The sequence below is a fragment of the Ruditapes philippinarum genome, unplaced genomic scaffold (genome assembly GCF_026571515.1).
Source record: "Ruditapes philippinarum isolate M1 unplaced genomic scaffold, ASM2657151v2 ctg14287_1_1_1_1, whole genome shotgun sequence".
Lineage (NCBI taxonomy): Eukaryota > Metazoa > Mollusca > Bivalvia > Venerida > Veneridae > Ruditapes > Ruditapes philippinarum.
This window is the reverse complement of record NW_026852748.1, coordinates 1,463-23,163: the sequence shown is the minus strand read 5'-3', so window position 1 is coordinate 23,163 and position 21,701 is coordinate 1,463. Positions and strand designations below refer to the sequence as shown.

General features: G+C 33.8%; 3 protein-coding genes across 4 annotated transcripts; all 3 read right to left on the bottom strand.

Annotated features, from left to right (window-relative positions):
- Nucleotides 1-4,819: 4,819 nt before the first annotated feature.
- On the bottom strand, nt 4,820-8,052 carry LOC132723465 (uncharacterized). 2 transcript variants are annotated; one of them, XM_060708191.1, is made up of 3 exons: nt 7,923-8,052; nt 6,668-7,055; nt 4,820-6,328 (listed from the first exon to the last, which is right to left on the bottom strand). In XM_060708191.1, exons 2-3 carry the CDS (start codon nt 7,036-7,038, stop codon nt 5,026-5,028), a joined length of 1,674 nt encoding a protein of 557 aa, XP_060564174.1. In that variant the 5' UTR covers nt 7,039-7,055; nt 7,923-8,052; the 3' UTR covers nt 4,820-5,025. The 2 variants fall into 2 exon arrangements, with proteins under 2 accessions (XP_060564174.1, XP_060564181.1); XM_060708198.1 differs by lacking the exon at nt 7,923-8,052 and adding an exon at nt 7,334-7,453.
- Nucleotides 8,053-9,053: 1,001 nt separating this feature from the next.
- On the bottom strand, nt 9,054-16,008 carry LOC132723454 (uncharacterized). The gene is made up of 3 exons (XM_060708182.1): nt 15,808-16,008; nt 13,924-14,321; nt 9,054-10,577 (listed from the first exon to the last, which is right to left on the bottom strand). Exons 2-3 carry the CDS (start codon nt 14,295-14,297, stop codon nt 9,257-9,259), a joined length of 1,695 nt encoding a protein of 564 aa, XP_060564165.1. The 5' UTR covers nt 14,298-14,321; nt 15,808-16,008; the 3' UTR covers nt 9,054-9,256.
- Nucleotides 16,009-17,759: 1,751 nt separating this feature from the next.
- On the bottom strand, nt 17,760-21,016 carry LOC132723443 (proton-associated sugar transporter A-like). Its single transcript, XM_060708171.1, has 3 exons — nt 19,423-21,016; nt 18,766-18,941; nt 17,760-18,064 (listed from the first exon to the last, which is right to left on the bottom strand). Exons 1-3 carry the CDS (start codon nt 21,005-21,007, stop codon nt 17,843-17,845), a joined length of 1,983 nt encoding a protein of 660 aa, XP_060564154.1. The 5' UTR covers nt 21,008-21,016; the 3' UTR covers nt 17,760-17,842.
- Nucleotides 21,017-21,701: the final 685 nt, after the last annotated feature.

The following is a 21,701-nucleotide window of genomic DNA, read 5'->3' as shown; positions in this document are numbered from 1 at the left end:
ATAGAAATCAGTGTGTAGACAGTTACGGTGAAAAATAATGATAGCTGGAAAACCTGCGCAAAAATTTAACAATACACAATACATTCCACATATTGGAAGCTCTGCGGGACATACAGCAAGTGTTCAACTTAGTTTCTTATACTTCATATCATTTTTTAAGTTATTCAGGAACATGTCGGATTTTTCTCCACAGCAAAAAGTCTACATTGTAAGACTCCACTGTTAGCAGGTTTGACTGTAAGTTACAAAGCATGCGACTGGTGTAATTGTTATGATGTAAGTTGCTAGTATTTATAGTAAAGAGAGAAGATACTTTGCCAGAGACAATTTTATGACTTTTTGGGAGAGGTGATAGTTTTTGATGATAGTATTACAAGATAACTACAGCAAGGGAGAGCATTACATAAATTGCTTGTTTTTCTTTCTTGTTTTAAATGCAGCATTTTAATTCATTGTGTGTGTGCTCTATCGACAGATTGCAGGCATAGTGCAAAATGATCGTAACTTGGCAGTGATTTTTTTTTCAATTTTCAAAACAACCTGTGGCTTTCTGAAGGGGAAAATATAGCGTGATAAATCAGAAAAGGGGAAAATCAAATTCTAACAACTGAGAATGGTTTACCCACACATATTTTAGAATATTCAATTTCAATTCAATTTAACATCCATGATACATGCAGGGCTATCTGTTGGGACAGTGTTCTGTCTTAAGCTGATATAAGTCAGCTGCTGTTAAGTCATGGCTCTAGTGAAAAATGTGCAAAGGGCATTTTAGGGGAAAAATAGTAGCATTTTTAGGGGAAAATATACCTATTTAGGGCTAGGGGGAACAGATTTTATTCGGCTGTAAAATGCAGGAAAAACAATCACTGCTTGGAAAGTAAAGAAAGTAAAGAACAAGATACAGTTGTTTTGCACTTATCCCACAATATAGAATACAGGAGTTCTCTACTGGAATATTTTTTAGAGTATTACTCTTAAGTGCTATCTATGTCTGTCTTCCTTTGTCATCTTTTCTTTTCTTTTTTTTTTTCGAAATTTTTTGAATGTTTTTATTGAATGCTCCTCAATGTGTTTATATGTATATATACAAATATAACATATACAATAGTTTTACCTGGAGAGCTCACATTCTTTTAACTTTACTGATATTTGGTGCATATATAAAGGTGTGTAGAATTTGTGTATTTACTAATACCAAGTTATATATTTTTGTACATTCCATATTTGAAATTGAGAAGTTACTATTAAAATGTATTGTTTGATAGACTCGCCAAAATATAATGTATTTCAGGTGACTTGGTGTTCAGACTATAACTTGCTGTTTGTAGATTGTTTTATGTTGGTTAATTGGAAATCCATATTAAGATTTTATTTTTATATGATAAAAACTTTGTTCTTTTTTGTTCTTATGATAAAAACCTAGTTCTGAATTTTAAAGAAAATCATAGTTCTCATAAAAAATCATTGTTCTAATAAAAATATCTTTGTTTTAATAAAAAAGTCTTTGTTTTAAAAAGGGAAAAAAATTTTTTTTGAGTTTTTTTCCCCCATATTTTTGGTAAAAAAAAATTTTAAAAACCCCCAAAACTGAAAAATCCCTTTGCAGGGGGAACAGGGGGTCAAAAATTTCTAATTATGACAAAACCCTTTTATCCCTTTTTTTAAAAGGGTTTGGGGTTTTATTTTTTTCCCCATTTTTTTAATTTTTTTGTGTTTTTTAAACTTTAAATTTAAAAAATGATGAAAAATTTTCTTGCTTTTGGGGGAATTTTTTCAGGTGATTTAAAATAAAAAACCTTTCAATCTCGTTTTACATTTTTTAAAAAAAATTTCCATGAAAATTTATTTTCCCAAATTTTTTTTATTTGTATTTTTTTTGGCCCAAAAATTGTTTAAAAAAATTTTAAAAAAAATGAGGGTAAAGGAAAAAAAAATAAACCCCCTTGGGAAATCCTTTTCTAATTCCCTTTTTCCCCTTTAATTTGGAATTTTTAAACCCTTTTAAAAAATTTTTTAAAAAAATTGGGTTTTTTCAAAATTTAAATTTTAAAAATTCAAAAAATTTGTAATGCTTTTTAAATTTAAAAATTTTGGGCCAAAAAAATTTGGTTTAAGTGTAGCTAACTACCCAAGGGGGCCCCAAAAACTCAAAGTTTGGGTTTTTGGATTTGGAATTAGGGCTCCTAAGTAAACCCCAAAAAAAACAAAATTTTTTTTTTGTTTAAAAGTTTTGTTGAAAGTTTTTTTCTTTTTCCCCAAAAAACTTTTTAAAAAATTTAATGGACTTTAAATCTTTCCCCCAACTTGCCTTTTGTGATAGGGGTTTGGTAAAACTGCCCAAAAGATCCAGAAAATTTTAAGCAGTCCGAAATTTCTAGTGGGGGAATTTTTAACTGATTAATTTCCCCTTCTGTTTTAAATAAAAAAAAATGCGTCCCTTTTGCCCCCTTGTTGTAATTTTTAAAAAATTAAAACCTTATTGAAAAACCCCAACCGCCTTTTCCTTAAAAAACCCCTTTGTTTTAACTTTTGAAAATTATATCTTTTTAATTATTTTGTCTCGGGGCACCCGGGACCGAGGGGTTAAGGGTCGTTCACTTTAAACCACTTCCCCCCCTCACCTCTTTGGGTCAAAACCCGAAAGAGACTAGGGATTTTTTAAAATATAGGAAACTATCCAGCTAGTTTTATGGGACGTCGGGGGGGTTCTATTTTAGGTGCTTTTTTCATGCTTAAAAAAAGCACGGAAGGGCCCCCAAAAGTTTTCCCTCCATCAGTAAAGTGGAACGCCCATTCACCTATCCTTGTTGGGTGGAAAAAACCAAAAAACAAAAAAAACTTTTATTTTCTTGTCATTGTACACATTTCATGTCTGTCATTCATCTATTTATGTAACATTAAAAGAAATTATCATTTTTAACCAGATTTACTGATAGGAAAATCTTGTTATAGATTGTTGAATGTTAATGGGTGCTGACCTAAATTGTGTTGATGTGCTGATAAACAAATTCTAACACGTTTCACACTATTCTCCTATCAAACAGATAGGGCAATAAAGTGCATTATAACACAATATATACAGCATAAAAAAACGAATGCTTACACATCATATGACGTCAATAAACCAAATGACATCTGGAAAATTACTTCTATGCTCAATGTAGTTCAACATATTTTTATCAATTCTCATTTTGATAAGCATGTTAGAATGGTAATAGATATATATTTTTCTTGCATTCAGTTATAATAATGCATGGTTTATCGTTCAAATTCTTTGTAATTTATCACTCAAGCCTATCAGCCTTTGTGATTATATTCCTGCACGATTATATTCCTGTGCATTTGAACTCCCAACGTGCATTATTCTACAACATTGCACTCAAAATCGATATCTTTTTCCTAAATAAAACAAATTTGTGGCAAATCTGGTTTTGTGACACTTTGTCTGTCACTAGTTTTGTCTTTAGTAGATGTTTATTTTGAAGCTGTTGGTTGTTTTGAATAGTTTTTAAATTTTATGAAAACATATTAAAGAATGTATATATTGGAATCTTCTGTTTAAAGAAAGATAATGTATTACAATAAATATATAAATTTGTAAGTTGTTGTTTGATTAATTATTTGATTTCCTAATAAGTCGCAGTAATGTGGATTCAAATTTGCTTTAGATTTTGGATTCTTTCAGGTGAGGAAGCGCCCCTTGTTGCTGAAGGGTTGCTTTTATGGGTTGATCAGGTATCTGAATGCCACCACCGTTTAACCCTGCATGATAGTAAGAGGCCAGTAAATTAGTTTGAATTATTGGAGTTTATTCATTTCTTAGCTCCAGCAGGTGAGGTGGTTTTGACCTCAGGTATTGCTTCAAGTTTGACACACCAAGGTTAGTCAAAATCATCTTTCCTGTTTTGGCGGTATATGACCTAACCCAGGTTAGCGTGTTGTAAAACCAAACAACAAAATGTGAGACAGCTATCAAATGTTTGTTCTACTTGGTTTCCTGCTCATGCTCGTATAATGCATCAGGATGGCATTTGGTGTTTTCTAATAGAAAAGCTTATTTAGTGGAAGAACAATTAATGGAGACATATCTTCCACATTTTCTTCTTTCTAATTTTTCAACTTTTTACGTTATTCTCTTAATTATATTAAATCATTACCACAGCACTCTAGTTTTTTTCCTGTCGTTTGACTAAAGCCATAGCTATCACATTTAATATGGCACCAAAATAGGATAAAGTGCATATAATCTCCATAGTTAACATGTCGCATTATAGAACTGTTCTAATAGGGGAGATGTGTTGGCAACAGTAGAGTTCAGTAGGTAGATTTGTGGAATGCTATTCAGAGATCCCAGGTTTAAAACAAGGCTGCATAATTTTCTCACCCTGTAACATGTAAAAATTTGTTTCGGTTGTTTGTTTCCTGGGATTCGTGTAACACTAATGTAGTGAAACTGCTACGGTCATGTGCTGACTTCCTTGTGGAGACCTCAGGGGTGCCCCTTGGGTGTCATTTGTATACAGTATGTGTACAATTTGAATATTGTCTCATAAAGTAGTACTCTAGTTGATAAGGTCTCTCAAAAAAGATTTTCCTTTCTATATGTTTAAGATTTAATTAGAACACCAGAGAAGAAATTTTTTTTATTAGAGTACTGATCAATTTAAAAGGATATTAAAAAAAAGCATTGATATTTACAACAACAACTTATTTGTTGTGTTTTATTTTCTATATGTTTAAGGTTTAATTAGAACACCAGAGAAGAAATTTGTTTAGAGTACTGATTAATTTAAAAGGATATAAAAAAAAAAAAGAATTGATATTTACAACGACAGCTTATTTGTTGTGTTTTATTTTCTATAAGGATAGAACATTAATGTCATTGATTATCTTTATGTCATTCACACAACTAGATGTGCGGTCTTTCTCCAAAGCCAATTTACAACAGTATCCCAGTTTCCTTTTTGTTTTGGTATACATTGTATATTGTTCAAGAATGATTTCAGAAATTGCATGTACAAGTTAAATAAGTAACTGATCAACTTCGGTAAACACCTTGATGGCATCTGCATTCTTAGATGATACAATTAACTTTTGCTTCTGGTTAAAGAAAATTGTTTGAGGACTGGTGATACCATCAGCTTTTGTCAACAAGGTTTTACAACCATTGCTTGTATACTGTATGATGCAGTTGGTTTGTTGACATGACACAATTAAACTACCGTTTGCAGTAAGAGCAACACTACCAGCAACCTTCACTTCAGGAACATCAATCTTCACAGGCCTCTGATTCTTCAAATCAAATGAAAATACACCACCCTTTTGTGCAGCGACAAAAATATTTGAAGAATCACTGGATACAGCAATGCACCAAGGCACAGCGACATTAAAATCCAAAGTGGTCCCTGGAAACCCACTTTTATCATAGACCTGAATCTGTTTCCTGTTGAAAAGCCCAACATATAACATGTCTTGGAATGATGCTAGTCCAGTACATGTGTCCTTTACTCTAAATGACCTGGAAGGCTTCATTTTACCATTAACTGATACAAACTGGATATTTTTTTCATTACACATTGAAACTGCTACTTCAGTGTCACTAACGTTACACACTGACCATGGTTGACTTGATAGCCTACATTTATCAGTGACAATATACATAGGTCCAAGCCTCTTTATGCTCTGGTTTGCAGCGTCCACAATGACAAGGTCGCCATTTTGAAGCTGGCAGATACCTGTGATATCGCATCGGTGTTGTTCATCTTTATCTTGAACACTGAACACTTCACATTTGGAAGCAGTGTAGAAATGTCCTAGATCCTTGAAACCACTTAAACAATTTCTTACATCCTCGTTCATTTTGAAATTAAATGGTAGATCTTTGTTTGCTAAAATCCCTTGTATCAATGCTTTAGAAGTGGCTTCAAACTTTCTTGCCCTTTTTGCTAGGACGAAGGCTTGAGAATCATTTGTTGCAGTTTTTATTATTTCTACGTTAACCTTCAAGGTCTTGTAAACTTCCTCTGTTTTCGTAATATCTTCCAAAGCATTTGCGACCTTTTGTTGAAATCGTTTTTCAACAAGTTCGACTGAACGTTTCTCAATTTCATCAAATTGTTTTAAGATATCTTCTCTCATTTGTTTGAAATATGTGCAGGTGACATTCTTCTGTGTTTTATATAGTGTAATGTCTTTTTGTCTCTTCTGTTTAATTGACTCCAGGTCTAAAAGAATGCTCTGTCCGGTAGCCTCTTGTTGTATAAACTCTTCTCTTTTCTTAAAATCAATTGATATGTCAGGGATATAGTATCTGCCTTTACACACGCTGAAAAACAATCAATAAACTCGTGAAAAAGTGGTAAAAGCTTCTCTCAGGCCAAATTAAACAAACATGAAATGAAGTTTTTGTGCATCTATTTATCAAAAATACAATGTACTGTGCCAACATCTTTAAATAAGTTAACAATATTGTGAAATCTAAGTTATCATCTTTTCATTAATCTCGCTGGTCTCTGTTGTGCGAATCTTGCCAAAAAAATGGCCAATATGTTTGACATATCTTAATTAGGATATGCTGTACGTTTTGGCAACTTCTGCCTAAAACTGTTGGACAAGCAATTTTCAGAAATTAAAAATACCGGGGTATTTCCACATATGATCTTACCTGTGATATAATGCAATGCAAACAGCACAACAGACCTCGTCATGATCACTGCAAAACATTTCTAAAGGTTTTCCATTGTGCTTTTCACAACAAATTGTTATCGTCGGCGCAATGGAAGTTGTTTGATTGGTCCTGCATATAGTACTTTGTTCAGAAGGGTCAACAACCTTGTGCGACTTCATCTTTGGAAATTTGTTGTGATCGTTTAGGCAATTTCCACACAGATATTCGCCGCAGTCGATGCAAAATTTAGCAGCTTCTTTATTTTTGCCGTCTGCCGCACATAGAGAACATGTATAATCATACAGGAAGTCATTTCCATGTTCCAATGAACTGACATATGACGGATCCTTTCGACCACCCACCGCCATTGTAGAACCAGAGTTATCTGTAATTTATTATAATAATTAAAATACAATGTAATTATGATGATGTGTAGAATACTTGTTGTTGTAAGTTACTCTTATTTAAGGTGCCGTAAACACATAAACACAATCTGAACCTTTCATGTGCCGTAGACTACAAACAAACAATCACTATTGTACAGCGTTCAACGGAAATAGCCCCTCAATACACCGAAAACGCAAGTAAAATGATTTACAACTATTTCTCCATCATAATTTAGTAAGAAAAAAATATTATGATAGTACGTATAAAATTTATAACCTCGTATGTTCTGATTTTGAATACATAATAAATGTGATACGATCAATCCCGATTTGCCACCAGTATAGTCTCGTCTGCACTCACCATCCGCACTTAAAGATGATATACCTTAAACTGCTAAAAATTCAAAGCTACAAAAATGTTACGCAGGCTTAAATGAACGAACATCTCTTACAATCCTTTCAATTGAATAAAGTACAGATAAACTATCTGCAATGTTTGATAAGAAGTGTCAAGAGCAGCTCATCCTACCACCTCCCCTGAATTTTGTGCAATGACCTTGTCCTTGTTACGCATGAAGCTGTCCTTCATTTCGGGGATTTCAAGATAAAATATAAAAAAAATCAAGCCGAAATCAATGGAAATTCTAGTTACTGATCGGCAGTTTACATTATTGTATAACATCTCAATTATGCAGACAACTGGGTAGTAGATATATTGATTGTTATTAAATTAACATTACTTTTATTGAATGAAGTACATCAATAATGTAATATATTTAAAAACAACAACAACAACAACACATTAATGAAATAGAACAATTTAAAAACAAATATAATTTCATAAATATAAAAAACATGATACATACGTCGTCTGTTTTACAGTTTAACAGAATTGTAGGTCACCGGCTCAATGGCGAAGCGAAAGAGGAAGTAGAAAATGCAAAATAGGAAAACTAAGTTACCTCCCCGCATTTGGAATGGTTTAAATGATTGAAAAAATGATATATAAAAGAAACTTTTTTCCAGACTTGTCTTGACTTTTGCTTGTTATCTTGGTTTCACCATTGAAGAGATTTATATTATTTTTTTTTATTGAATTCGTTGAATAAAACAATATTATGGTCGCTAGATTAAATTCAGAATTGCACCTACACTCGTTCAATATCCTCTATTTATGATATTATCATAAATGATGTTTACATACTTTAAAACCGCTCAAACATGCAAACATGTAACATTATAGGGCTATAGGTACCTGATAAAAAGCAGTTTTTGGACCAGAGTAGCAGACAGTGTAAACTATGATCAGACGCACGGAGGCGCCGGCAGATCTTGGTCTGCACTAGTCACATCGGTAGATTCAGTTACCACCTTTTATTTAGCTTTTCACAAAATCCATTCAGTCTCTTACTAGCGTTTCAAGCTGCTGCAAAATTCATACTTTGATTCTCCTTTTGGAGAGACACAAATAAATGTGCATATAAAGCCACCCAGTGTTTAGTTTCATGTAAACATACAGATTTACTGCACATTCCTACTCACAGACAATAAAGAATTCCAATGTCAAAGATACATATTTTATTTCCTTCAAAACGCCGTTTTTTATTAATTGATAATTAATTTACACGGGACCAAAGTTTGGGTATGCCACCTTCTTCAAAGGCTGTCATTTCTAATGCAATGGGACTGAAACAGGTCCATTTTTTTCTATTAATTCACAAATTATACAATTTTAATATTTATGAAAGAACTTACTTTAACCAGATAATGGATTACACATTCCTGCTATATAACACAAATGTAAATAATTGCTAACGTTACTTATTGCAAACGTCACTTTCAGTAATCAGTTTGAATAACAATGATTAAACCTGATAATATGGCGAATTCAGAAAGCGGGCGTTAAGACAGACTGTAATACTAGTAAGATACACTTACTGAAACGTTACACTTTATGTACAAAATAATTATAGTTATTAATCAAATTTAAGAAACTCTTTTCGCTTAGAATCACATGTCGGTAAAGGATCTGTTTCATGAAATGTGAAAACAACGGACTAAATTTTGCACTTCCAAGTGAAGAGCAATGCCCGACGAGTACATCCGGTCAAACTTTTCGAAACTATTTCAAAACTTTTTGAACATGTATACTTTCGTGACTGTAATGCTCGCTGAAAGAGTCAATGTCAACGGCCCGTCTTCATACAAGCGCTTGGTTGATTCGTGGATAAACTCTTATAGCATCTGTATCTGTAGATGCCAGTATAAGACCTTTTTGTTGACTGTAGAACAAGGCCTGCGGGGCAATGACATCATCAGCTTTAGTCAAAAGGGTTTGATATCTTCCGTCCACGTTGTAAGAGAAAATCTTGTTGCTCTCACTGCATGACACAATTACGTGGCCATTTTCTGACACTGTGATACCGTTTGCAAAGCAAAGGTCTGGGATACGTAACTTTTCGCATGTGCCGTTTCCAATATTTACTGAAAAAACGCCTTCCTTCCGGGAGGCCACATATATGGATGGAAGGCCTTGTAAAGTTGCAATGCTCCAAGGTTCAAATCCTGAGACGCCAATGGATAAATTTATTGTCCTGAGAAGTTTTCCATATTGATTATAAGCTTGAATTTGTTTTCTGTTGAAAGGCCCGACAAATAATGTGTCTCCGGACGAGGTAAGTCCAGTGCAAGTTTCTGTCACCTTAAAGGACCTTGTAAGTTGCATTTTGCCTTTCACTTTCACAAACTGGATACTTTTTTCATTGCACAATGAAACTGCGATTTCGCTGCTGGAAAATTTACAAACGGACCATGGTTGGCTCGGCATAACACATTTTTCTACAAGTCTGTATGAAGGTCCAAGTTTTATAATGTTAACATTAGCAGCGTCAGCTATGACAATTGACCCATCATCTAACTGACATAGGCCTTTTACGTTGCAACGAAATCTATCATTATCATCTTTAATACTAAAGGATTTACTTTTCACTTTGTTACTTGTAAATCTTCCAAGAGCATTTAAACTGACAAGACATTTGTCTACTTGTTCGTATAATTTGTAATCTAATTTCAACGAATTCTTTGATTTTAATTTCTCTACTGAATCTTTTATATCCAACATATGTTTCTTTTCGGCTTTTAATAGAACAAAGGCCTGGGTGTCATTCTGTTCATTTTTTAATTCATCAGCACTGCTTCGTAATGTGTCGCAAACCACGACAACTTTTTCAATGTCATCATTTAAACTTGAAACGTTTTGCTGGAATTTGTCTTCAACATCACTAATGGAACGTGCTTCAAGATCATCAAATTGTTTTAGCATGTCTTCCCTTGCTTGTTTAAATCGCGTCAGTATATCTTCCTTTTGCAATTCCAGTACTTCTACATTTGCGTTCTTCTTTTCTTTAATTGATTCGAGTTCTGACATTATGTTCTGTCTCTCCATCTTTTGTCGCATATATCCCTTACTCTTTCTGCATCCTTTTGATATATCAGGTATATATGCTGTGTCTGGACAGAAGCTAAAAATATGATAAAATATTACAAATTATTGATACATTTAAGAATTTGTCACATGGTACCTCGCCCAGTCATTTACAAACGGTATCTATTGGTAAATTGAAGAACTTAATTTACTTTAGATATAAACTCTTTGTAAGACGCCACACAACTCGTAATTAAATAAACGTCTTGGCCAAACGCTTACTTTGTATGAACATAATATACAATATTAATACCACAATGTACCTTTGAACTAAAATAAATAATATGTGAACCATTCAACAGACAAACAGAATAAGGCTAATACTGTTGTAACAAGAATTTGTAACAGAGTTACCAACGTCCCCCGCCTCGGGGAAGTTTTATATGAAGCAAAAAATTGTGCTATTTCAAAAGATTGAGGCAGGGATCTAAGGATTTTCAGTCCAAAATTATGATCAATGCTAGATATGCAAATGCAACAATAAATTTATTAAAGAAATAAAATGAAACACTGAATTTAAAAATCTATCATGTTAAGCTTTGACATATCGTCTTATTATTGTGACTATTTGTGTCAAGTTATTTCAAAATCCCTTGAACTATGAAGAAGTTCTACATTGGACACAATATATACCCTTTAAAAGACTATGTTAATTTTTGACCTCGAAATGTGACCTTGAACTTGGAGGTAGGGATGCAGGTGTTGCGCATGACACATTGTCTGATTTGTGCCCAAGTATTTTCAAAATCCTTTGATATATGAAAAAGTTATGGACCGGACAAAAAAAAAACCTTTAACAGACTATGTTAATCTTAGACCTCCAAGTGTGACCTTGACCTTGTAGGTTGGTGACCGACTGTTGCGCATGACACATCATCTCATTGTTGTGAACAATTGTGGCAAGTATTTACAAAATCCCTTCAAAGATAAGAAAGTTATAGACCGGACACGAGATATACCCTCAAATAGACAATGTTGACCTTGAATAAGCAAGTGCGACCTTGACCCTGGAGGTAGGGGTCTGGTTGTTGCACATGACACACCGTCTTATTATAACAAACATTTGTGCCAAGTTATTTCAAATTCCTTCAATAAATGACAAAGTTATGGACCGGACACGATATATACCCTGTAACAGGCTATGTTAATCTTTGACATCCAAGTGTGACCTTGACCTTGGAGGTAGATGACCGGTTGTTGCGCATGACATATCTTCTCATTATTGTGAGCAATTGTGGCAAGTATTTACAAAATCCCTTCAAAGATAAAAAAAAGTTATGGACCGGACACGACATATACCCTCAAATAGACAATGTTGACCTTGAATGAGCAAGTGCGACCTTGACCCTGGAGGTAGGGTCTGGTTTTTGCGCATGACACATCGTCTTATTATAACAAACATTTGTGCCAAGTTATATCAGATTCCTTCAATAAATGACAAAGTTATGGACCGGACACGAAAGTGTGACGGACGGACAGACGGACGGATGTTCTTACCAGAGCTACATTATGGGGTTTTCTTTTGTTATTCTTTTGTTCTTTTTAACCCCACAATGCAAAAAATAACCCCACAAGAGAAACGGAATGAATGACATCAAAGACATCTACAATAGACCAAACCCCATAATGTAGCTCTGGTTTGTACGGACGGACAGACGGAAGTTCTCACAGGGGCTACTCTATTGTCCTCTCTATTGTTCTTTTTAGCCACACAAAAGAAAATAGCCACATAAAAGCATTACGGAATGAATGACATCAAAGAGAAAGAACAGTTACCTATTGTCCCTCTAGCCACATAATTACTCTCCTGTGAGTGCGGACGGACGGACAGACGGATGGAAAGACGGACAGACGGACGGAGCCTATTACTATATCCCCCTTTTTTCTTCGAAAAGGCGGTGGACAACAAGCCTGTTATTGTTACAAGCAACAAAACATTAAGTGCAATTCCTCAACAAGATTATTCTAACAAGAGCTGTCGGTAGGACAGCAACGCTCGACTATTCTTAGTGCTTGATAGTAAAAAAAATGCTTGATACAGTTACCTCCTCCTGTTTACAGGTTGGGGTCATGATGGTGAACAAGTGTGCAAAGTTTCAAAGCCATATGTCAATGGACTTTGAAAATATTTGAACTATTACAAAAATTTTAACGTAAATTCTAAGTCGATAAAGGGGCATAATTCTGTCAAAATGCTTGATAGAGTTACTTCCTCCTGTTTACAGGTTGGGGTCATGATGTTGAACAAGTGTGCAAAGTTTCAAAGCCATATGTCAATGGACTTTGAAAATATTTGAACTATTACAAAAACTTTAACGTAAATTCTAAGTCGAAAAAGGGGCATAATTCTGTCAAAATGCTTGATAGAGTTACCTCCTCCTGTTTACAGGTTGGGGTCATGATGTTGAACAAGTGTGCAAAGTTTCAAAGCCATATGTCAATGGACTTTGAAAATATTTGAACTATTACAAAAACTTTAACGTAAATTCTAAGTCGAAAAAGGGGCATAATTCTGTCAAAATGCTTGATAGAGTTACCTCCTCTTGTCTACAAGTTGGGGTCATGATGGTGAACAAGTGTGCAAAGTTTCAAAGCCATATGTCAATGGACTTTGAAAATATTTGAACTATTACAAAAACTTTAACGTAAATTCTAAGTCGAAAAAGGGGCATAATTCTGTCAAAATGCTTGATAGAGTTACCTCCTCTTGTCTACAGGTTGGGGTCATGATGGTGAACAAGTGTGCAAAGTTTCAAAGCCATATGTCAATGGACTTTGTAAATATATGAGGTGTTATAAAAAAACTTTATCATAAATTCTATGTCGAAAAAGGGCCATAATTCTGTCAAAATGCTTGATAGAGTTACCTCCTCCTGTTTACAGGTTGGGGTCATGATGGTGAACAAGTGTGCAAAGTTTCAAAGCCATATGTCAATGGACTTTGAAAATATTTGAACTATTACAAAAACTTTAACGTAAATTCTAAGTCGAAAAAGGGGCATAATTCTGTCAAAATGCTTGATAGAGTTACCTCCTCCTGTCTACAGGTTGGGGTCATGATGGTGAACAAGTGTGCAAAGTTTCAAAGCCATATGTCTATGGACTTTGAAAATATTTGAACTATTACAAAAACTTTAACATAAGTGGTTACGCCGACGCCGACGCCGACGCTCGGGTGACTGCAATAGCTCTACTTATTCTTATCGAATAGTCGAGCTAAAAATAGAACTGAGGTATCAATGGTCTTTGATTCATCGATTTAATAATCATGTTTCTTAGAAAATAACAGTACACCCTGACTTAATATCAGCCGTATTATTACCCGCCCTCTTTACTAGTATTTGTCACGCTGACCAGTAAGTTGTTCATGGCGTTCACATTACCTATGTTCTAGCTGGAGACAGTCAGCGCAGCAAACCTCGTCATGATCACCACAGAACATGTCTACAACTTTCCCGCCGTGCTTGGAACAGGTCACTGTAATACTTTGCACGTCGGAACCTTTCCGGTTTACTTGTACACGGGAGCGGTTCGTATTGGCTGGGTCAACAACGCGGTGTCCTTTCGTTCCTCCGTAACGATTATGACCATTGAGACAGGAAATACATAAATATTCGTCACAGTCCATGCAGAACTTGACTGCTTCTGTGTTTTTCCCTTCATTTTCACACGGTGAGCATGTAAAGTCGTGGAGGAAATCACATCCGTGCTGGAGAGAGTTTGAATAAGACGGGTCCTTCCGACCACCAACTGCCATGGTCTGAACTTTGTGAGTTTTATACTGAAAGTAAGTAGTTGGTCTTTTTAAAAATTTTTCTTTTGGGGTTTTTCCTTTATTAAACTTGTGTTTTAGTAAACGAAACCCTTTAAAATAAAAGGGCTAAAATGCCTAAGATGAGTCAAAAATTTTTTCAATAAAACCAAATTAAAAAAAATTATTAAAATTTTAAAAAAAAAGGAAAAATTTTAAAAGATTTAAGTAACTTTTTCCCATATTAGGGTGCGTTTAAAATGCTAATTTTTCAGAAATTTAAAACATTTTTCCACTTGGTTAAAAACGCATTTTAAGGCTATTTTTGCATTTTTTACCACTTTTTAGGTAATTTAACTTTGGTTTTGTAATTTCCCAATTGATAACTTTAAAAATTTTGCCTTTTTTTTTCCCTTTACTTTTTAAATTTTTTTAACTTTTTAAAAAAAATTTTTTATGAAAATTAGCTGAAAGCCTTTAATTTCATTTGTTTTCTTTTTTTGGGTTTAAAATACGGAAAAACCAAACCCCAGAAAGGGGTTATTTTCCGAAACGGGAAAAGGGATTTTGCCTAACATCGGGTTTTAAAAATAACTTTTAAAAAAAAACAAAAGGGTTTAAAAAATTTCAAACATGAAAATTTAAAAAAAACTTGCCTTAAAAATTTTAAAAGTTTACATTTTTTTTAAATTTACGTTTTATAATAAATTTCCCTTTTAAATTAAACAATTTTATTTTTCTTTAAGGAAATTAAATATAAACCCAAAAACCCCCCAAAAACAAAAAGTTCATAAAACAGTTTTGTAAAAACTGGGGTTATATGAAGCATATATGAAGGATAAAATAAAGGGGAAAATTTTTTTCTTTTGAAAAATAAATAATTTTATTACAAAAGGTTTTTGAGCTTTTTAAAGAAAAAAAATTTGGGTTGAAAAACCGTTCTGAAAAAATTTAAACAGTGGGAACTTAGAAAAAGGGTTAAAACCCTGTAAAATATGTAAAAAACAGGGTTTACTTTTTCCCTTTTGTAAAAAAATTCCCGGGGGCATTTTTGAGTTTTGATTTGTTATTTTAAAATCAAAAATTTATAATTAATTAAATTTATTAAATTTAATAAATTGTAAACTTTAAGTTTTGCCTATCTTTTTTTATCAGCGAAATTTATACGTTTCCCCTTTTAAATTAAAATTTATTAAATTAAAAGGGAAGTAAAAATTAACTAATTAAAAAAAAAATTTTTAACTTTTGATTGAAAAGTTTTTTTTTAAAAATTTGACTTTAAATAGAAAAATTTCACTTTCTTTTCCCAAATACGAATGGGGCCCCGGTCACTTTGCTGGGGAAATTTTCAGAAATTAAAAAAAGAAAAAAAAGTAACAATTTAAGTTAAAATATTTTGACTTTTTAAATTTAAGTTTCATTTTTATCTAGAAGCTTTTGTGTTATGTTTTTAATTGTTAAAAACCCGTCCCCTAAATCGATGATCAATAATTATAAAATAAAAATATGAATTTACCTGCCGTTTCAAACGAACCTCCAACCGGGAATTCACTGAGCAGTAATCAATACACGAATATTTAGTGGTGTTATGCCTAAGCGATGACTACAATTTCAACTTTTATCATACCTCAAGTTTCTGGGTTCATAGGTTAGAATTTTTCATATGGAAAACATTGATCCAGCTAATTAATATGTAAAAATTGTTAAAAGTAATAATCATGCAATTATTTCGGGTTGAGGGCGAATCTACAGTAATATTTTCGGAAAATGCTTAACCTAATCGGAATATTTAGGCTATTAATCTAGACCGAGAAGATGCGATTGTGCCAAACTTGGATTAACGTCTGCAGCAGAATTAACTCCAATTTGATAATGACTTACAGGTCTATTGGATCGGGTGCTTAAATCATGTTATTGTCATTACATAATACGTATGACTGTCGTTCTATATAACAAAAAAATTTACTCACTAACTTGTACCAAACATTCCCGAAGCGATTACTTCCCCTGATCACAAATTCATAGTTTAACTTTTAAATTAAATACTGATTTCATTTGTTATACCCCCGGGGATATATAGGAGTCAGCTTGTCGGTCGGTCCGTCCGTCGGTCGGTCGATCGGTCGGCCAACATAAGCAACCTTATTTGAAGACACAGGTTGGTATTACATTTGGACCCCCCTGGGGTCAAGGTCACCGTTACTAAAAATAGAAAAAAAATGGTTTCCGGGCAGTAACTAAAGTTAGGAATGAGATTTTGCAATCAAGCTTGGTGTATAGCAAACTTATATGAAGACCCTGGTTGTTATTGCATTTGGACCCCTGGGGTCAAGGTAAAGGTCACCGTTACTAAAAATAGAAAAATGGCTTCCCGACAATAACTAGAGTAAGGAATGAGATATTGTAATCAAACTTGGTGTATAACAAGCGTATATGAAGATCCTGGTTGGGATTGCAATCTTTGTGCACAGTTGATACTTCATTTACTATAGGTTGAGTTCAAATTTTCCTTCAGACCACTTTTTTTCAAAATGTCAAAGTTGCTGGTGGTGGTATTTATCACCTTATGTGATAGGTCTAGTTTAAAACTTAATGTACCAAAAGGTAAAATATAATCTTAGAAATATATTTTGAATATTGATATTGAAAGTTGTTTTCACTGCAATATTTGCAGTTCTCATTAATTTGCGGTTCATTGACCGTGGTATAAAAAATTGAAATATTAAATAGACTAAACAAACAAATTCTATTTCTACCCATATTCGTCTAAACATGATGAGAATAATCAACATTTTTAAAGTCAAAACAAAGATTAATGATGACCTCATTTTACAAAATGGCCAACTAATGGTGTTTCATCTTCAGTTTCTTGTGTTTGGAATGTAAAATACTAAATGTTTCATCTCTAGTAAAATATATTAACCTTCTTTACCTTTGTAACAATCTTTTCCCCTAAAAACTGGAATATTGAGAATTTTCGGATTCTTACAGACAGGTACAATTATATAACGACTATCGATCGTGTTATTTTTTTCTCCAGAAATGAGTAAAATGTTCTTATATTTCCCTAAAAGACTTGCGGATTTAAACTATTTTTGTTGAAAACTTCGTTATTTAAGTCAATGTCTAGATTTAGTCAACTTTGACCAATGTCATCACGAGCTAAATAGAAATATGCCAAAACCGTGAAATAAGTAATGATGCAAATTTAATGATGTCATATGAGATGTTTATTGCAAATTTTGTGTTTGCTTGGAACTCCAAAACTCCAAAATAAGTAGGCCTACTGTTTGGACTCTGTTTTGTGCACTAGAAGTGCACTTTAACATTTCTTTTGCTAAAAGTACATGAACCGCGTTTTATTATTTAGTTGAGATAAGACTTTCTAGACAGATATTTCAGCTGTTGATTTAAGGTATAAATATGTCATTAGCAAATTGAATACAAACACTTAAGTTGAAATTTTCGATATATTTAATCTCTATATACATGTTCTTACATGTTTTACAAAAACACTATGGTGTCCTCTATAACATGTTTGTCAGAGAGTTCTACAAATCTAGGTAGGTAACTTGGGTTGCACAAACAGATCCGCAGAAACTTAACACGGAAGCAGCAATCACTATAGTAACAGTACTTCCGGCAAAATGTACAAGGCTTCCCATACATAATGAGAGTATGAATTGGGCTAAAAATACCATGCTACTGACGAGAGCGACATCGGTTCCAAGTCCCCGGATGTTTGCGCTTCCTTTTTCATCGTCTTTGCTGAACTGGAATATATAAATAGGACATGGATAAATTAGACTGTATTTGCACAAACATGTACTGTTATTTCATTAAAGGAACTCCATTGAGGTCAAACAGCTTGAAAACATAGAATTTGAAATTCTCCCAAAGATCAAGTTATGTACTTAAATGGAAACATCTGCCAAAGATATGGAACAAATATACTTATAGTTCAATTGAAAGTCGATTTATACACGATTTCTAGTCTGTTTTGATTGAAAAAAGCGTTGTAACCTTTGATCATTTTGCACAAAAAAATTATTCTAGGAACACGGAGTGAGGGAATGAAAAAATCAAATCTGGGAAAACTTTCCAGTTCCTTCATGTTAAAAAACCTCAGTGGAGTTTTAAGGTGGGGTTCTATTTGACGAAAAAATCAAAGACATACCAAATTTATGAGACTTAATTCACTGTTTTACAATTTCACAACAATACGTCCATTTAATCATTTCACGGATACTTGCTGAAATGTACTTTGGGCACGCATTTAATGTATGATTTTTAATGTTTTTGTTAAGGTTATATGTTAATGATTACATTCATATATAAATTATTATAAATAAATTAAAAGATAAGTTTACACCTTAAAAAACATAATTTAAAGACATACATATTATTGTCATGCAAATTGATGCAAGCAGTTCTAAAGAAGAACAACAACATTAGTTTAAGTAGAACGACATACCTTCCCGCTAGAATGATAGTGGGCGACAAGCAGGTAGGGCATGGTAAACAATGTAGCATACATGATACCGGCACACGGTGACAACAAAATCACAGCCACAGGGTGACGACTTATTGCTAGTATCACCATTCCAACGGTATATACCAACTGTCCAAATACATACACATGCTTTGCCGCTGAAACATTCAGTTAAACTGTATTATATGCATTTGTTCATTTAATTATCAAAGATGGCAAAATGGTCAGAGTATGTCTGACACAATGTTAAATGATTTAAGTAGGTGTCTTTACAAACCCAAGAACGACTATAGACCATCATAAAATCTACGATGTGGCACTGCCACAAACATATTGCAATGGTTCTAACACTTCTTCAATCAGTCGTTACTTGACTTCATTTGTGGCTAGGCACATTATGTGTTTGTAAAATCACCATTCGGGCAAACTCTCTAGCTTTTGATAATTTGCATACACCTCGATACATCATGGATGCAAAAAACATAAAAAAAAAACAAACAAAAAACGCAGTTTCTTAAATAACATGTGTTTCAAAATTTAATGGCACTACCTCAATAAAGTTTTTTGAGCTTTGTTATGTTTGAACCGTTGAAGCATGAATCTAAAATTGAGATATTAATAAGAATAAAAAGAACTTACAAAATTTTTCAACAAGATATTCGACGGCTAAAGAATACAGAGCGCATGAGAATGAGTATAGTGACATTCCTAGTGACCCCAACCGAACTCCCTCATCATATAGTAGGTGCTTGCTACTGCCAACAGGTGCTTGTGGATCCCCACCATATACTGACTGACCTACAAAGTCTGTGAAATACAAAGAGTAACACACTAGCGACATCCAGCAGAATAAGTTTGTCAAACAAAGAATCAGCAGTGATCTGGGCATCCTTACTATGGAGCGAAGGTATGTTTTTAGTGACACTTCTTCGGATAAATCCCTATATTCGGATAAAGATTTACTTAGCGGAGGCCTTTGATTAATTTCGGATTGATTGTTGTCTACCTGGACGGAAACATCATTTGATTCGACAGAATGTTCGTGCTCATTCCACTGTTTATTTGTTTTATCGCATTTATTAACACTGTTCATGCTGTCAGAAGTTTCTTCATGCATTGCGCCATAAGACACATTTTTCTCTTTCACATGCTCAGTTTCACTCCATTCAGTTTCTTCTTCAGAACTTTCGTTCACAAACTTTTTGTACTTTGCTTTTTTCACGGTCTTATTCTTCTTCTGTGTTTGCTCTTTCGTAAATCCTAGATCTTTTAGTGGTATTTCTTTAAAACTTGTCAAGGTTAGAAAGACAAACACGATAAAAAGAAAAAGGACACCTGTAAAAACCACTCTGACATGTCCTCCCAGAGCGGCACCGAAGCTGGTTGATTCCCAATCAATACCTCCCATCAAATATCCAAAGCTACCCCCTAGTCCCGCCATTACAGTGAATGACGTCAGACCACGTGAATGATCCTCTGGAACACTAATATCAAGTAAATATGTTCTACATGGTGATTGACAGGCATCACAATTAAAGTCTAACATAGCCACGCCCAAAATAGTCAGAATGATTCCAATAACGTGTTTATGTGGAAGTTTCCTAGGCGAAGGCCATTCTGGGCTAAAATCGGACCGCAAAATAGCTTTTGTACCATTCTGAAATAAAACTAAATTGTTTGTGGAATTGATTCTCTTAAGTATTGTAGCTGTGTCATTTGAACGTGCAGTGTTTATATCAGTTCCGGTATCACCAGCAAGTACTCCAAGATCTTCACCGTTTGGAACTAGAATAAGTCCAACTATTATACCTAAGGAAAATAATAAGATAAAAGGACGTCTCCTTCCTAGCTTCAATGGACACCTGTCACTCAAAGATCCCATAATTGGCACTAAGAAGAAACCAAGAAGAGGACTCACGCACCATACTAAAGTCATGAATGCCACCGGCACACCCAATTTCAACAGGATAGGACTTACAAATGCGGTTTCTGCTGCATAACACAATTCTATACCGCATACAGCTGCGCTAAGTCGTATCAGCTGAGCTCGTGATTTACGCGATGTCACGTGACTATAATTCGGCTGCAAACCAGTGCCAGAGAAAGACTTAACAAGATCTTGGATGCGTTGGACGTAATCATGATCTCTCAATGATTGTAGGTATTCACTGTCTTTGAGGCTTTTAATGGCTTGAAGTTTCGAAGTAAGAATTCCTAAAGACATCGTCTGGAATAAAAAAATAAGTGCGTTGTTATTTATTGCAACTGAAAAATAGCGCAATATCTTTGCAAAATGCTATAACAAACTTTATAGAATGGCGTATTGTCTTGATCTTTGTTCTCTTGTTTTATAAGTAGAATATTTTCCCAAAGAATACATGTAAAAGTTATTGCAATAAAATACACATACTTCATTTGAAGATACAAGTTTTTGAACATTATTAATTAAACACTTCCCTACTGGAACCGAAAATGATAAGCCTTTGCCGCCAGTGTCTCAAACTCTAATCTCAGATATTTAAATTGTTCTGAAACAGGCACAGAATGAGCACTGGTCAATGAAAACTTGAGGTCCGAGACATGTCTCTGAAAAATATAATCGAGGCCTGAACAGGTTCAAGCTCATCTTGATATCCCAAATATTAAAGCATCTATTTGACAGTAACTACGATTGGTAATAAAATTGTCTATTCATTAAATTAAGCTGGTAAAGGAATTTTTCATTTTTTCACAAATGTTACAATGAAGTATGTATCTCACGTGAATTTTATTGAAAGACTGGGCATGTTCCACCTGTTTTATCAATTAAATAATGAAGTATAAATCAATTATATATCAGATATACGTCAGTATTTATTTCAGTTCTGGTTATTGTCTCAGCAGGATGACAGTTAATTAGCTCTTTGTTATTCTCTCCC

Excerpts from the sequence above, each read along its gene's own strand:
- LOC132723443 (XM_060708171.1), bottom strand. The coding sequence starts at position 21,007 with ATGTCTTTAGGAATTCTTACTTCGAAACTTCAAGCCATTAAAAGCCTC. Across the intron at positions 18,942-19,422 it reads ATATCTTGTTGAAAAATTTT|CGGCAAAGCATGTGTATGTA; the intron begins GTAAGTTCTTTT and ends TGAATGTTTCAG. Across the intron at positions 18,065-18,765 it reads ACTATCATTCTAGCGGGAAG|TTCAGCAAAGACGATGAAAA; the intron begins GTATGTCGTTCT and ends TATATATTCCAG.
- LOC132723465 (XM_060708191.1), bottom strand. The coding sequence starts at position 7,038 with ATGGCGGTGGGTGGTCGAAAGGATCCGTCATATGTCAGTTCATTGGAA. Across the intron at positions 6,329-6,667 it reads TGCATTGCATTATATCACAG|CGTGTGTAAAGGCAGATACT; the intron begins GTAAGATCATAT and ends ATTGTTTTTCAG.
- LOC132723454 (XM_060708182.1), bottom strand. The coding sequence starts at position 14,297 with ATGGCAGTTGGTGGTCGGAAGGACCCGTCTTATTCAAACTCTCTCCAG. Across the intron at positions 10,578-13,923 it reads TGTCTCCAGCTAGAACATAG|CTTCTGTCCAGACACAGCAT; the intron begins GTAATGTGAACG and ends TCATATTTTTAG.